General features: G+C 45.4%; 1 protein-coding gene across 1 annotated transcript in view; it reads right to left on the bottom strand.

The window, feature by feature from the left end:
- LAMC2 (laminin subunit gamma 2) overlaps positions 1-17,365 on the bottom strand; it is a 58,796-nt gene that overhangs the window by 19,227 nt on the left and 22,204 nt on the right. Inside the window, exons 3-8 of the mRNA XM_039253000.1 lie at positions 10,773-10,908; positions 7,578-7,676; positions 5,180-5,316; positions 4,298-4,420; positions 2,396-2,585; positions 1,198-1,310 (exon numbers count right to left, since the gene is read on the bottom strand). Coding sequence (XP_039108931.1) covers positions 1,198-1,310; positions 2,396-2,585; positions 4,298-4,420; positions 5,180-5,316; positions 7,578-7,676; positions 10,773-10,908 — 798 coding nt within the window. The remainder of the gene's footprint in view (positions 1-1,197; positions 1,311-2,395; positions 2,586-4,297; positions 4,421-5,179; positions 5,317-7,577; positions 7,677-10,772; positions 10,909-17,365) is intronic.

Consider the following 17,365-nt stretch of genomic DNA (forward strand, 5'->3'; position numbering starts at 1 on the left):
AGGGTCAGAGAGAGAGGGAGAAACAGACTCTGAAACAGGCTCAAGGCTCTGAGCTGGCAGTCAGCACAGAGCCCGACGCGGGGCTCGAACCCACGAACCGCGAGATCATGACCTAAGTGAAAGTTGGATGCTTAACCGACTAAGCCACCCAGGTGCCCCGGATTTTAGATTTCTTAATACCCTAACAAAGATGGGAGGCGGTCACTCCCTAGGCCACAGGTATAGCAGTCCATCATGACTGACGCACACCAGAAAAGTCCGTTTAAATTCTGGCTCCACCCTCACCAGCTGTGTGAATTGGGCAAGTCGAGTAACTTCTTTATAATGGTTTCCTCAACTGTAGAAGTAACAGTGGTATCCACCTCCCATGTTGGTTGTGAGGCTAGACAACTGCCTATGTTGTATGCCTGGTTCAAAGTAAAGATTCAATAAATCGTTATTTGTTGCATTAATGATATGGAAATTATACATGCCAGCTATGCTTCCTGTTTATGTAAGTGTGGAAAAAGCTCAAACTCCCATTTAAATCCAATGGGATTAGGAGGTCAATAAAAGGAATTAACAGGGGCACCTGGGTGGTTCAGTTGGTTGGGTTCCGACTTCAGCTCAGGTCATGATTTTGCAGTTGATGGGTTCGAGCTCTATGCCGGGCGCTGTGCTGGCAGCTCAGAGCCTGGAGCCTGCTTCAGACTGTCTTCCCCTTTCTCTGCCCCTCCCCTGCTAGTGCTTGGTCTCTCTCTCTCTCTCTCTCTCTCTCTCTCTCTCTCTCAAGAATAAAGCTGAAAAAACTCATACATATAACTTTTAACAGAATAAATACATGTGATGCCTGAACCTGGTAGCCCCGAGTATTATTCCAAAGGAACTCCAGGAAGAGAGGGCTATGTTGTGGATCTCATTTCCTAGCTAAGGGGACATGCCCAATTGTTGTAGATTCTCTTCAAATAATCAGATTTCACCTAAATTTGGAGAGTCTTTTAAGCAAAGTAGCATCATTTCATTCTTCATTGGTGCTAACTTTTTTTCTTTAGAGAAACCTTACTTTTAACTTCTAGAATGTAAAAACTTGGACCTGACCAGAGACTCTTGATCAAAACCATCCAAGTGGTTTTACCTACTTGTTTGGACACTGTCCCCTCCTTAGGTTTTAATTCTTTTCAGCTTTCTAAGAGGAATTCATTTCCCTTCGTTCCTTACTGTATTCTCCATAGGTAGCCCGAATCCGCAGTGCCGTGAGGTTACGCAATAACCTCCGAAACTCAAAGTAACTCAGCTGGGGACTCCAGTTACTGCTTGGGCGTTCATTTAACCTGCAGGATTTAAAGCCAGAAGCTTAAAAATACAACTCTTCTCAAATCCTAGCATTCACGTACAGGATACAAAATATACCCAAGAATGTGGGCACAGCTAAGCCCCTTCACGGTCCTGCCTACCAGAGAACAAAGGATGGGCAGCTGCACCCTTATAGGCATGAACTTGGAGTTCCTCCCTCCATGGGAAGGCAGGCACCCTACAGGCAGTGATGGAGGGCACCCCAGTGTGGGAAGCCCAGCTGCAGGGCCCATGGAGTCCGGTGCTGGTCCAAGTCCTCAGAGACCACTTCCTATTCTTGGCCACACAAAACTTAATATCAGGAACATCTGAGTTCAAGAATCCCTAACTCTCAAATAAGTTACTATTAGTTTTTGGTTTTGTTGTTTAAATGACGTGTTAGCTGAGTGCATTTCACTTTTTTCAAGAGTCTGCTTTCACATTTTATACTACCCACATCCAATACTTCTTGATTTAGCATTATAGTATCTGGCTCCATCATACCACCAGCCCCTGCGCTCCTCTTTCAGAGTTTGGTTTGCTTTTTTCCTGGAATATCTGTTTCAGAAACCACCGTACCCCTTTTGTTTCATTCCCTTAACCTCCCCTCTCACTGTATTCCTCTCCCAACTCCACACTTCACTCATAACAGAACTACCAAGAACTTCTTCCTGCACAAAACATCCTCAAGCATGATTATTTCCTCTGCCTGGCTAACCTTCTCCCCCACCCCCCACCCCCCACCTCTTTCTTTAGAAAACTGTTCATGTGTTATGAATTCTTGGGAAGCTCTCCGTGACCACTCCAGTGTGGGTTACCTGCGCCGCCTCTGTGTGTTCAAAATACCCGTGCCCATCTTGTCCGCCTGGTCATCTCCAAGCCACACTGCAATATCTTTTTTTTTTTTTTTTTTTCCTCCCATTAGCCTGTTGGGGCTTCAGGGCAGGAAGCATGTCCCATTTCTGTATATAATACCAAGTTTCGTATGTGCAAGGTGCTCAGAAAAGCTTATTAAATTAATGAGCAAAGGAACCAGACCTCAGTCACCGTTTGTGGTACTTGACTCACATGTAGTCATTCTTACCTGAACGTGTAGGTCTTGGTGATCCCACATGGCAGCGCCTTGCCACGTGGCATCAAGGGAGCTGCGACCCGCAGACCAGCACCTTCCAGGATCACATCGTGGGTGGATGGGTGTCTGCCTCCCCTGTCCACACGGTAGTCAAAGGACAGGGTTTGCCCATAGCTCACCTGTTGATTCCCAAGAAATTTGGCTGTGAAACAGAATTTGAAAAGATTGAGATCACTGTGAAACTGGAGAAGCAAGCAAGCAAATTTGATGAATGTTGGTAAATTTCTGTGGGAGTCCTGTGCTGTCTGTGTACCGCCCTGCCCCAAACCACCCTTCCAGAAGAGCCAGCTTATGGATGTGGCCATACTGCTATTGGCTATAAAGGAGGATTTGTTACTGAAATGCTAACAGGGCCTCATTAAAAGACAGTTCCGCTCATTAGATGATATGTGAAGATCTGAGGTATGTTGGCAATAGCACCATCTGTTACATAATGCTTTAAAGTTCACATTAATGTGATGTTAATAATTCTTGGAGGTATTATTCCCATTTGACAGCTGGGAGAACAGAAATTTGCCTAGATATCATACAGTAGCTAATGACCTGAACTAACATCTGTTCCTAACTTACAAAGGGTTAAAACTTTGGGAAATGCCTTGTTTTCACTTTTCCATTTGCTGCTCAGTAGATCCACAGGTTTGACGACCGTCTTTATTTTGTCTGGGTGGGAAGCCTCGAAACTTTCCATTTGATTAAAGTTAGGAACTTCAGCCAGGGTCTAGCTGCCTCATACAGTCCTGGTGTTTTTTTTTTTTTTTTTTTAATAAAACTTGTTTTTCAGGAATAGAACTTAGTGATTCATCACTTACATAAAACAGCCAGTGCTCATCCCAACCAGTGCCTCCTTCATGCCCCTCACCACTTTAGCCCTCCCCCTCCCCCTCCCCATCCAACACTCCGCTAGCAACCCTCAGGTTGTTCTCTGTATTTAGGAGTCTCTTCTGGTTTGTCTTGCTCTGTTTTTATATTTTTACTTTCTTTATATCTTTACTTCCTTTCCCTTATGTTCATCTGTTTCATATCTTAAATTCCACATATGAATAAAATCATGATTCTTTCTGAGCTATGTCTGTCTGACCTAGCATAATACACTCTGGTTCCGTCCACATTGTTGTAAATAGCAAGACTTCATTCTTTTTTTTAAATCACTGACTAATATTCCATTGACTACATATACCACATTTTCCTTATCCATTCATCAGTCAATGGACATTCGGGCTCTGTCCATACTTTGGCTATTGATAGTGCTATTATTGGCTATGGTTATGGTGCTGCTATAAACACTGGGGTGCATGTACCCCTTCAAAACAGCACTCCTGTATCCTTTGGATAAACACCTAGTAGTGCAACTGCTGGATCACAGGGTACTTCTATTTTTTAATTTTTTTGAGGATCCCCCATACTGTCTTCCAGAGCAGCTGCACCACTTTGCCTTCCCACGCAGTCCTGTTCTGTTGTGCCATGAGTTAGACAATAGGGCTGAAGCTCCAACCATCTTCTGGAGATACTGCTGTTTTGAACACTAAGTGATATGGTTTTCACATTCTCTACCTCCATTTTTCTATCTTGTCTTTGAGTCTTAAAAGTTGGTTTCTGGGGCGCCTGGGTGGCTTAGTCGGTTAAGCGTCCGACTTTCGCTTAGGTCATGATCTTGCGGTTCGTGGGTTCGGGCCCCGCGTCGGGCTCTGTGCTGACTGCCAGCTCAGAGCCTGGAGCCTGTTTCAGTCTGTGACTCCCTCTCTCTCTGACCCTCCCCTGCTCATGCTGTCTCCCCCCTCTCTCTCCCCTAGAAATTAAAAAAAAAAAATCTAAAAAAAAAAAAGTTGGTTTCTATAAGAAAAACACCATACATACCAGGAGCTACAAAATAGACAGGGTCTGACCGTCGTGCTGAGCTAAACACATCTCGGTGGCGTTGTGACCATTGCAGCTTTGCAGGAGCCCCATATCTTTGGACAGCCTTCCAGCCATCAACATCTGGAACACAAATAAAACCACTCTGCTTTCGGACAAACCTCATCATCTATTGAGTTGAACAAGACTTGATTGCCAAACAGTCCTAAAGGTAGGTAGATAGTAGGGCTTTCTTAACAGTTCAGAATAATGTACAGTCCTCAAGATTTCCTGTACCCTTCTGTACTTGGGCTTCAACTTCACCTGCTCCCACCCTGCAGCTGCTTCGACTTCTTTGAGTCTGTTTCTTGTAATAAGAGAGCATGTTTTCATCCACTTGTAATTTGTACTTTTGTTTACATAAATAAGGTCTGGCCCAAGTGAGTTAAGAGGGTCTAATATGTTCAAAAAGAAACTCAAAGTTGAAATCGTATCTATCTCCTATGTTCTTATAGTGATTTATAGCTTGATAACTAATTTCACATTAACACATGTAATGTATGTGAAAGCAGTAGTAATGTTATTGGTTATCCCATAACTACCCCCCTCTCCAATCTACATGAAAGACTCTTTAAAATACGTGAGAAATGCAAGGATATGAAAATCTGGTCTCTCTTTATTCTTCGTTTTTCATACACTAGTATGAGTAAACTGTTCTAGACCTGACTTTCAAGGCATTAGGATCTGCCTTATCACCCTGACAAAATAATGTATGTTAAAAGCTAGAAAGAGAAATGCTAACAATCAGTCAAGGGTCCCATGCTGTGAGGAAGGGGAGGCTGTCTATAAGCACAAAGCTCTATACAGTGTTAAAAACAAAATTCTAGAAACAGAACACTTTACCTTGATGGAAAGTAGAGATGATTTTATAGACACTGTAGTCCCCAGAGCTGTGGCAGTTGGCCGAATGCCCATAGCAAAAACACTGGGTACAGCCCTCGGGGTTTCCTCCATCCAGGTGATAGTAACCTGGTCGACACCTGTAACAGCATTTTAGAAATCAGGACCATGTTATGGGTTATTTCATACAGAGAATATGATAACTGATCTCTTCTACTCTCTCTCCCAGCTGGCCCTATTAATTCCCAGAGCTAAGTTACACGTACCACCCTCACTCCCAGACCTGATGGACCATCACAGCCACCCACTGAGCGAGCATGAACATTCACTTTCTGTCCCTCTGGTAGAGCAGAATCACATTTGACTTGGTGGTCTGGGAACTTAGTGATTTTTTTTTTTTTTTTTTTTTTACCATCCTTGCTGAAGACTTGAGTGGAGGTCACATGAGTCGGACAAAGAGGCAGGGCAGAAGTATGTAGAGCTGGCCCTGTCTCAGAGCAAGTGTTTAATGGAAACAAAAGAGTGGGAGTTTGGCGGCCAGGCAAGGAAAGGCATATGCCCGGGCCCCAGCACCGGCTCAGCTGTACCGAACTGCATAAGAACCCCAGGGTGCTGCCCACCATCCCTGCCCCTTAACCTGGGCTCTGACACACGGGGGAAGGGCAGGTGAGGGTATGACAAAGAAGGATGGTTCTCTACAAAAACAAGACGTAGGCTGGCATCCCACCCGCCAGTGGCCTCTCTGAGGACCACAGCTACCAGGCGAGATGCAGATGTTGGGGTCACAGAGAAGGAAAGAAAAGCTGAGGAGGACTTGTTTCTCCTCCATCCAAGTTACTTACATCCTTCTACATGAAATAATAATTTCAGTTCTTAGCACTCATGCTATGCCAGGTGCCTTACGTATGTTCTTATATGTAGGCTAATTCTTAGTACAACCCTATGAGATAGGAATTGTTCTTTCCAGCGTTCTTGGATGAAGACACTCAGGTCAGAGAAGTTAAGAAACTTGTTCAAGGTCCTACAGCTGCTACGTGGCTGAGGCAAGATTCAAACCAGGTACAGCTGCCTCTAAGTCATGTGTCTAATCCAAGCGACCCTGTGTCGGGAGTCTGTTTACTGTGCAAAATCACAGGAAGGCAGGTTGGCTGTGAACAGTAAATGCCTCAGAGAACAACTGTAAATAAAAAAGTATTCTCTTTTTCTCTATAGAGCAAAGGCTCTAAAAAAAAAACAACCATGGTTTCCTATGGAGGAAACCTGTAGGTTAAAAGGGATTAGAAAAACCGGAAGGAAGGGAGGGGCACAGAAAGCCAGGGGAAGGAACTGTGGGAAATCAGGCAAAACTAAACAGTGTTTAGGGATGTACTTGGGTAAGGACTTATGAAGTAGGGAAGCGATTACACAGAGGTCAGAATAGTGGTCACTTCTAGAAAGGGGGGAGGGTGTTGTCACAGAAATGGCACATTGTTCATGAAGGTCTATTTCTTAGAATTGGTGATGCTGACCTTTGTGTTAGGTGGTTTTCTATTCCTGTGCTATGCTTCGAAATTAACCTCTTCAGCAAGTGACTCCTCTTTCAACACTTAGTTTCCATACCCTTACCTCAGCCCCAAAGAACCCCCTGAAAACAAAAGCTGGGAATGTATCTGAATTTTCTCTGCCCAGCTATAAGTGATGGTTAGAATGCTAAAGACCTGCTTTCTTACATTTAAGGAAATGAAAAGAAAGCCTTTACCGCCTTTACCTCTGGGGCCAGCCTCACTGCACTCTGCTCACAACAATCTTAGAGGAGGGACGAGTTTTCAAGTCTGGGGTGTCTGTCCTTAAGGAATATCTTGCAAGCAGCGACTGCGAGTAGATCACTGTTTACTGCGCCACCTGCCCCAACATGGCTTAGGGCCCAAAGGGCTCTTATATCTCCTCCCGGCTCATGTGTGTGCATGTAACCACCGTCCCATCCCTGGGCGGCTCCTTTTATGCACATGATGGTTCTATATGGCCATACACGGAGAGATTTCCTCTTATGAGCATTTTCCCAACGTGCTTAATTAGGCCAGGCCTTTTCTGGGGCCCAGCTGAGTCATGTGACCTAATTATTGCATACCACCTTGTACAGGAGCACCTGGGATTCGGAGTCAGCAGCCAAGGGACTCACTGGGGCCCTGTGAGCCCTCTCTTGTAAACAGAGAAGGGGCCCACAGCAAAAGCCTGGAGCCTAGTGAGATTTGGGGGCTTAGTGGTATGTTTTTAAAAGACAAGTTTTTGAGGACCAAGAAAGAGCAGGACTGAGGTCCTTAGCATTTGTCCCTCTTCCATAACCACACTCGGAGGATGAATCCTCATGCTAGTTGCCAAGGGACCCTCCCTGCTATGTCTGTAGGGCCACAGCTACACAGACCTGTCACAGCGCTCTCCAGTGACAGCTGGCTTGCAGACACAGGGGCCTTCATCGCAGGGCCCCGAGATGCCAGCTGGCTCACAGTCACACTGGGAGTCTCTGGGAAAGAAGAAAAAGAAAATGAGGGATGTGTTTCCAAATGCATCTCAACTATACAAGCAAAAATCAAGCGCTCACAAGCAAATGTCACCGACTTGAGTAAGTCCTTCCTCTTCCCTGAGGCCTCCCTCAGCCAGCCTTGTCCCTGCTAATCTAACCCTGTAAGGGCTCACTTGTCTGTGCTCCTGGTGCTCTGATGGCGACAACCCGTCCCTGAACTGTTTGCTTACCCAGTCCGAAGATGAGGAGGGGATTGTGCCAGATGTGAACCAAATTCCTCACTAAACTGGGTAGTTTGGCTTGGTTTGGTTGACTGCTTGGTTCAGTTACCTTTTTTTCTTATTTGTTTCTCTTTTGTTTGATTCAACGATGACTACTTTCATCACGGCTGATCCCATCTCCTTGCTATTTTGTTGTTGTTGTTGTTGTTGTTCTTTTGGTAACACTTCTATCAAGACAGAATTCTTATTCCGTGCAATTCACCCATTTAAAATGGGCTAGTAACTAAACTCAAGGGGTGTCTGGGTGGCTCAGTCGGTTAAGCATCCGACTTCAGCTCAGGTCATGATCTCATGGTCCATGGGTTTGATACCCACGTTGGGCTCTGTGCTGACAGCTCAGAGCCTGGAGCCTGCTTTGGATTCTGTGTCTTCCCCTCTCTCTGCTCCTCCCTTGCCCGTGCTCTCTCAAAAATAAAGATTCAAAAATTTTTAATAAAATGTACAATTCGATGGATCTTAGTAGATTCTTAGAATTGTACAACTATCCTAATTTTAGAACACTTCCATCACTCAAAAAAATAAACCACTGTGCCCTTAGCAAACACCCTCCACTTCCTTCTCTCCCTGCCCCGCCCCCCCAGCCCAGGCAACCACGAACCCACCTATTGTCTCTATAAGTCTGCCTGCTCTGAACATTATCCATAAATGGAATCCTACCATTTGTGGCCTTTTGTTTGGCTTCTTCCACTTAGTATGTTTTCAAGGTTCATCCACATAGCAATAATTCATTTTTTACGGCCAAATACAAGTCTATCATACAGATAGACTACATTTTGTTTATCCATTCAATAGCTCGTGGCCATTTGGGCTGCTTAGCTATTATGAACACTGCTACAAACATTTGCATACAAGTTTCCATGCAGAGGTGGATGTTTGTGTATTGAGTGTATTCCTAGGAGTGGAAGTGCAGAGTTTGGCTGGGTTGGGTTTTTTCGTTTGTGAGTTTTCTTGTTTTTATTTTTTGGTTGCAAGACCTTCTCAATGAAGGAGTCCATGTTTCCATTACTTACTTTTGGTCAGTCTCTGTCTCGTGCAGGCCCGTGCTTTGGCTAGTAACTAGTATCACTCAGATGGGCACATAGTCCTATGTGTCTATATTGTGGGTCTAAAACCAAATATGCTGTCTTTTCCCTACTGTTCTGTTTCTCTTCTGACTGCTCTTTGACCCCATCCAAACCCTACCCAAACCTGGATTGGATGCCCCCCAACCCCCTCACATTTCTCATCCAATCAGATGAGGCTCCCTGAAGATCCCTTTCCCAGTCCTGATCTTTCACTTGCAAGGGTCTCCTGTCCTAGCTCTTCTACATGACTAACCGGACCCTCTGACAGACGTTATACAACACCTCGTGGTTGGTAAGAACCTGGGACGCTAAGGAGTAGGTTGCGGGTCTCTAGGAGTCTCCAGGCAGGGCAGAAGCTTGAACAGCGATGGCAGCGAAGGATAAAGCCAGCTGGGGCCGAGCGGGAGCACGGTCTGTGTGCCTCTCCCCGCTCTGGGCCCTGGGGATGCAGTGGGGAACTAGACAAAGCCAGCATGGAGCTTCCATTCCAGTGGGAGAGACAGACGAACACTTCCTCCCACTTTCTACATAGAGCAATGGTCAGAACGCAGAGGGTGGAGAGGCCTCTGTGGGGAGTGGATGAGGTGAGGATGGAGCCCATGAAGCTCTCTGTGGCCCTGTGGGAAGCAGGAGTGCTCAAGGCCAAGGCCGAGATCACTTGGCTTCGCCCCTTTGAAGAAGGGAAGGCAGGCTGGTGGGGCTGGAGTGCAGGGGGGGCCGGGGGAGAGGGGTGAGAAATCCAGGGAGAGCCCGTTGCTGAAGGTGCAGAGGGCGCAGAGGGCGGGGAACGTTGCAGGGTCCTGCTGGCCTGCACGAGCACTTTCTATCCCCTCAGAGGGGAAGGGAGCTACTGACGGGTTGCAAGCAAAGTGATCTGATCGACTTCATATTTTAAAAGCATTTCCTAAGGGACCCTGGGCCTGAGGAAAGGATGTCTGAAGACCATGTAAAAGGGGGCAGGGAAAGCTGAAGAGAACAGTCTGCAGAGGCCTAGCGGGTGAGAGAACTTGGGACAGTTGTCACTAGGCCAGGGTAAGCATGGCTGGAGGGTGTTCTCCCACGGGCAAGGGGCCAGAAAAGGGGGCAAACAGGAAGTGATCTCTGCGGGCACCCTCTAGCTAACAGCTTCCCCACCACTGTCCCCCTCCTCCTCCTCCTCCTCCTTCTCCTCCTCCTCCTCCTCCTCCTCCTCCCCCTCATGTCCATCTGCGGGCTCTGCATCTCTGTGGATTGCTTAGGTGATTTATGTGTGCTCCATCCTCTTCCAGAAAAGAATCTGAAGAGAGACAGAGGACACTTCACACTATAGGGGAATAAAATACTGCAGAAAAGTTTTCCTAGTCCAATTCATACTGGGTTGAAATGGGTCCCAGGTAAGAATCTGAAGGACTCTTTACCTCCATCCTTGTTCATCTAAAGTGAAGGCGGGGGGTGGGGGCAGTCCTCCAGGTGAAGAACATAGGTTCCAGAACCAAAACTCTGGGCCTAAATATTTGGTCCACCCTCACCAAATATTTAATACTGGGTAAACTTAACCTCCTGGGGTGCAAATTTCTATCCTTAACATGAGTAATAATGTTCATCCCAACCTCCCGAGGGTTACTGTGAGGATCAAATGACCTAACCCACGTAAAGTCCTCAAGCAGCCTTTGGCATGCACGTAGTGCTCACTCAGTAAAGTAAGTGGCCACTGATGTCTCTGTAATTATCATCACTCATGGCAGAAGCTGCCATGTGGGGGCAGTGCTTACAGTAGCCTCTGGTCCTGGGTACACCCGGCGTCGGTGAGCGTGTGGAAGCCTGGCAGACATCGGTCACACCGCTCTCCTGTCACACCTGGCTTACAGCTGCACCGTCCAGAGTTGTCACATCGAGCGCTAAGAGCACCTGTAACCAACAAGGTGGGGAAAAGGAAAGATTTAACTTACTTGATGTTAGGAAACCACTGTGGCCCTGCGGCAGCTCATGGAATACTACTTAATCACCACCCACCACCCACCACCCACCACCCACCACCCACCTGCTGCCTCTAGCCGTTGTGCCACGCTGAGTATGCACCCACCCGCCGGGACAAGTTTTCCCAGCCGACGACAACTTCAGGCAAAGAGGCAATTCCTCGGGAAGGCATTTTTACTTCTGTATCTGCTCCGATTTGAACATTCAGTAGTGTGTGAGCCACTGCTTTTTAAGTTTGAATCCTTGAGCTCTCAAGAGGGAAAACTTGTGAATGAGCACATCAGCCTCCTCGAAGAGAGTCAGGAGAAAGTGAGCAACAATTTTCCCTGATTCCTAGCAGGCAAAAGTCATCTTTTAAGGCTCTGTGCTTGAACAGTGTTGTTGTTCTTTTTTGAGTATGAAAAGGCCTCTTAACCAAAAAATCTTTCTACCTCCGCAGAGTGGAGTCCTCTCCCCTTCCCTGCGCACCATACCTGGCTTAGTGCACAGAGCATTTGTCCTGTGGTTTTCTATAGACGCCCTCTTCTCAGTGGGCCCTCTCAGACTGAGAGTTGCTGAGAGACCGGAAGTGCTCAGGATAGCAAACGCACCACTACGGGAGCCGGCCTCTTCTCTATTCTCACTGCCTTCTCTTCCCCCGCCCCCAGTTCAAGCCTCTGTCCTCTTCCCTGCCTCCATCCTTGTCTCCCTTCCTTCCTCTTGTGTTCCTTTAAAAATGGAATTCATTTTGGGGCGCCTGGGTGGCCCAGTCGGTTAAGCATCCAACTTCGGTTCAGGTCATGATCTCACAGTTCAAGGGTTTGAGCCCTGTGTCAAGCTCTATGCTGGCAGCCTGGAGCCTGCTTCGGATTCTCTCTCCCTCTCCCTGATCCCCCTCCACTCACGCTCTGTGTGTCAAAAATAAAACGTTAAAAACTGAATTCCTTTTAAAATGGGTGGCTCAGTTGGTTAAGCGTCCAACTCTTGGTTTGGGCTCCGGTCATAATCTCCCAGTTCATGGCTGACCACACAGAGCCTGCCTGAGATTCTCTCCCTGCCCCTCCTTGCACTCCTGTGCTCTCCTTCTCTCAAAATAAACATTAAAAAACATTTAAAAATGGAATTCAGATCACATTACTCATCTGTTTAGTCTTCTGGTAGCTCCCCACTGTAAGAAGAATATCATGGCCCATAAGACTCCACCCCTCCTTCCCTCCTTTACTAAGCTCCAGCTCCCCAGCCCTGCTGGTAGAATGTGCCAGACTGCTTCTCCTCAGAGCATCTCACTTCTCCCCTGGCCTGGAACCCTCCTTTGCCAGAACTTCCCCTGATTGGGCCCATCCTCGGCTCTCAAGTCCTGAGTTACTACTACTTCTCTAGTGAAATCTCGGATTCCCAAGTCCTGCTTCCTCAGGATTACTTCAGCCTATGATCTCTGCTGTTCCCCGTGCCCAGGACAGAGCCGATGCAGAGAAGATGCCCAGAAATCTGTTGGACAAAAGCACGTATGCCATGAAAGAAGTCAGGGCTGTTGGGAGAGCATCAGGGGGCAGCAAAAGATCTTCAAGGGGGTGAGAAGTGTTCCTCACCTACTTCACAATTTCCGAGCTGGCAGAATTCTCAATCTATATATCTCAGCTAACTGGGATAGCCAGTATTGAGCCAACAGGAAACTAACCAGTTGCTCCTTTCTTTCTAATCAGTTATTCTGTGAATTTTTAATTCACTAGCAGATACAAATCAAATCAATAAAGATAATTGGCTCTGCCTACATAAAGGCTTTTATGCCACCTGTGGAACGTGGAAGACCTTCGCCACATTCCCATGGCTGGAATGACCCCATGTCAACCCTGCAAAGCTCAAAGGAGCCTTCCTCATCTACAAGCTGTCAGCCAACAAGGAAAGTTTCTTTCTGAATTATGCTCTGATGAGTAACATTCAACAGAAGACCTCTTTTTTTTTTTTTTTAATGTTTGTTATTAAGAGAGAGAGAGTACAAGTGGAGGGGCAAAGAGAGAGGGAGACACAGAATCCGAAGCAGGCTATGGGCTCCGAGCCATTAGCACAGAGCCCGATGCAGGGCTCAAACTCACAAACCGTGAGATCATGACCTGAGCCAAAATTGGACACTTAACTGACTGAGCTGCCCAGGCACCCCAAGACCCCTCCCTTTAATACAACTATTTGTTTCTTTGTTGTTTAACACACGTGTTGATCTGGGGTTCGTAAACGCATTTTTCGCCTATTCCAATTTATGGAAATTATGCTTTCGACTTAAGAAAATTCTCCCTGCAGTAACTTTTCAGAAACTAATTATTCTTAGAAAATGGAGAAGACTGTACTTTTGACTTTGGTCCACATAGACCAAAATGGTTATTCTACAAAACCCCATTCTGAGGGAAATCAGTTATGCTCTCAGGAAAATAGGCATTCTGTATTCAAAAGAGTTGGGGAAATGGTATACTCTGGGTCTTTCAGAGGTTTAGAACTTCATTCAGTAGGCATGACGCTTGTTTAACTTTTAATACCAGTGTGTCCAAACATTATTTGACATTCTTACAGGCAACGTCTACTATTATCTCGAAACTGTGCTCTACAGGACATTATCTAGAGAATTCTGCTCTACAAGCTGGGGGGTCAAAGTGCCCAGACTTTGAAATCCAACAACTCTCCCTTCAAAACCAGCTCTGCCATTTAGCTGCGTGTCCTTGGGCAAACTGCTTACTCCTCACTTATTTTAAGTGAGGGTAACAGCCTGTGCCTTGTGGAGCGGTTGCAAGACTTTGAACTAAAATATTTAAAGAGCTTAATTCAGTGTCTTGCACGTCATGGGTTCTGGAAGAATGTGGTTTACGCTGCTATCTCTAGGCCTCCCACAAACCTTGACGTGGACATGGACAGTGGTCCTTACTGTGAAAACAACAACTTTATTTTACATTCCCAAGCTGCCAAAATAACAGCACTGGGTTTTCTATGTATCTCATTTAAATAAAAACACTTGTTCCAATTCCTACATGGTGAGTTGCTCCTGGGGACTATGAACAACTGGGTTGAAAGAACAAACTAGCTTCCTGTTTCAGTTTTGTGCCCTAATACACTCTCTTAGGGCTTATATAGAGAGTTTATATGCATCTGAGGGCTCAGGAAGGTGTTCTAAAATGATTACTACTTAGGGGCATCTGGGTGGCTCAGTCAGTTAAGCATCTGACTTCGGCTCAGGTCACGATCTCCCGGTTTGTGGGTTTGAACCCGGTGTCGGGCTCTGTGCTGACAGCGCAGAGCCTGGAGCCGGCTTCAGATTCTGTGTCTCCCTCTCTCTCTGCCCCTCCCCACTCACTCTGTTTATTTCTCTCAAAAATAAACATTTTAAAAAATTACTATTTTTTAAACAGTAGTTATTTTAAATTAAACAAGAAGAGGGTACATCCTTTTGAGGGCCCTTTAAATATATATTCACTTGTATTTTAAAGTAACAAGAATTATGTTTAAGAATTTTAAATTAAGACCTGTTTTGGGTCTTTGTAATTGGGTCTTTGCCTGGGGGACTCAGTAAGTTAAGCATCTGAGTTTGGCTCAGGTCATCATCTCATGGTTTGTGGGTTTGAACCCCGCATCGGGCTCTGTGCTGACAGCTCAGCCTGGAGTCTGCTTCAGATTCTGTCTCCATCTCTCTTTGTCATGCTCTCTCTCTCTCTCTCTCTCACTCTGTCTCAAAAATAAATAAAACCTAAAGAAAAATTAAGACATGTTTTCAATAGTAACCCAAATGTTGTAGTATGAGTAACCCACTGTCAAGGTCATAGATAATGTAAAAAAAAAAAATAATAAAATTGAGAGAACAAGTCTAATATTGTTGATGTCCATAAAGATCTCAGGAACTTAGGTGTCCTGGGAAGAAAAACCACACATGTACATACAGTGAACTTCAAAATATTTGCAAAAGGTTTTCAGGACTTACACATGTGGTTATAAGAGTTGAAGAGAACTCAGCCCTGTCACTGAACCCAAAGTCCTCACCTAAAAATAAGCCTGGCTGTTATATTTATGAGAAATCGATGTGACACCCAAAATCAGTGACCACTTAGGGGATTTTTGATGCTGTTGGCTTCATTTGCTATACATGGAATGACCGTATTTTTTGGTAAGGTGTTTTCCTCTGCATTTGAAATTGAATATGCAATTAATTCCTTGGTAGGTGACACATATCTGTGGCTGATTGGGACATTGAGAAATTCCATAGGGAATTAAATTTGTGCCACTGGGCTAGGAATCTGGGCAGCCGCAGTGTAGTGGGGGACAGCTCGGGGTGGGAACTATCTCTGTCACTAACAAGTCACTCAGGCTGGCAGCTCCGACTCTGGAGCTTCAGTCTCTTCATGTCTGTAACAGTGGGTGGAGCGTGCTAACATATACAGGTTGTCAAGTTTCTATGAGCACTGAAGATCTAGTATATGAAAATATTCAGGAAAAATATAAAGCACTACCCAGGTCTTAGGGAATAAGATCCATGAAGCTTTTCCTGGCCATCTAATTGTCTGCTGTTGGGGATAAAAGGACCCCATTCTGATGCTTTATTTGTTCATATGGAGGGAATAAGAGAGAACAGTTCTCCCTCAGAATTCTGGATTCCCACTTCAGCTTCTGCAATTGCTTGTTTGAAGACTGGAGGCCATTCATCAGCTCCTCTAGGCCTCTCTTTCCCCACTCTTTAAAAAATATTTGAAAGCCTCACTGCCAATTTCAGGATATTAATAGAAAAATGTTAATAGTTTTAGACCAAATATATGGCCTCTATAGCCTTCCTTCTGAAGTGGAATGTAATTTTTACAAAAGCCAGTGTCCCACTGGGAATTTGACACTGATCTCTGTCCTAATTAAAAAAAAAACAAAACTGCAACTAGAATTTGCTGAGTTGTCTACCATGTGCTGACCAAACATTTTATCCTCACACAGTCCTATGGTGGGAAGAGCATGATGTCCCCCTTCTACAGATGGGGACACCGGGGCAGCAAGCAGTGAAGGGACACGCCCAGAGCGACACAGAAGTAGTGGAAGTACCAAGATTTCAACCCAGGCTGTCTGGCTCCAAAACCCACCACTAGTCTCAGCCTTATGATCTTTCATGTCAGCGCACCTGGGGCTGGCACCTTCTTGGCCACATAGCTCTACAGCCTTCGACAAGTTTCTTCACCTCCCTCTCTAAGCCCCTGCTACCTCATTTGTAAAATGAACATAATAATAGCACTTTCTTCATATGGTTATTTGTGAAGATTAAATTAATTGCTGGATGAAAGCATCTAGAAAAGTGCCTGGCACAGAGAAAGTGGGTAATGCATGTTAGCGATCATATGAGCTATAAATCCTTGCTGGGCTCCTCCTCGGTCTACCAAGCTGTTCACACTGAGCCTGGGATGTCTATTCCCCAAAGGCAAAGAAGAACCCAGGCTCACGGATGCTGGGCGAGCAATGGACTGGAGTGAAAAAGAAGAGACAGCGTGACAAATCCTTCATTACCATCTCTCTGCCACACAGCAGGCTCCTTGTCCAACCTAAGGACTAATAACCTTGTCCTCAGGCCAGGCTCTCCAGCTAAGTTAATTAAGTTTCTAATTACATTCTTACTTATCGTTTTGCTGGGATGACCCAGCTCCAGTGACTCACAGTGGAAGCTGCATAACCTAAAGGAATATGGGCTCTTCAGAGGGGTTGAATGCCCACTAACATGGAATAATTTTTTTTAATGAAATTCTCTAATTCACAAGGAGAACTGCTAAATCCAAAAGATTCTGGATGCTGACTCTATGCCACAAAGCTGAGCAAATCTGACTCTGAGCACACCAACACCGCAAGTCTGGTGAATTGGGCAGCGTTTGCTGGAATTGGGGTCTGCATCAGCACGGGGTCCTCCCCAGTTTTCTGTAAGGCGCTCCAACACAGTCTACCAACAACTCCTTGGCTAGACCAAAACGTGCCCATTTTTACATTCATTCAGCTGCTACTGTGAATTGGTTTCATAGAGCTATGCTGAGTCATTGCCATGCACTTTGGCTATACCCATTAAGCACATTAACATTTATCGTATTATGCTGTTAAACACTTTCTAACAAAGAGAAACAGATACTGCCCAGAAAGATAATACACGAATAAGGTGGTTTTAAAAACACCTCCACTTCTGTAACAGAACTACTTGTCTCTCCCTCTGTATACGTACTAACTTGTCTTTAACGTCTGTGATGAACATAGCGCAACATGTACATCTGTGTATGCAAGAACTATACATAGCTGTGTGAATACAGCACTGGGTGACAGGTTTTTTAAAAAAAAAAGCAAAAAAAGACTCCTGCTATGAACCAGCCATCTTGTAGGTATTTGCTATTTATTGATTCTATTTTATCTTGTTAACCCTGTG

This window comes from Hyaena hyaena, unplaced genomic scaffold (assembly GCF_003009895.1).
Source record: "Hyaena hyaena isolate Hyena2069 unplaced genomic scaffold, ASM300989v1 scaffold_439, whole genome shotgun sequence".
In the NCBI taxonomy this organism is placed as follows: domain Eukaryota; kingdom Metazoa; phylum Chordata; class Mammalia; order Carnivora; family Hyaenidae; genus Hyaena; species Hyaena hyaena.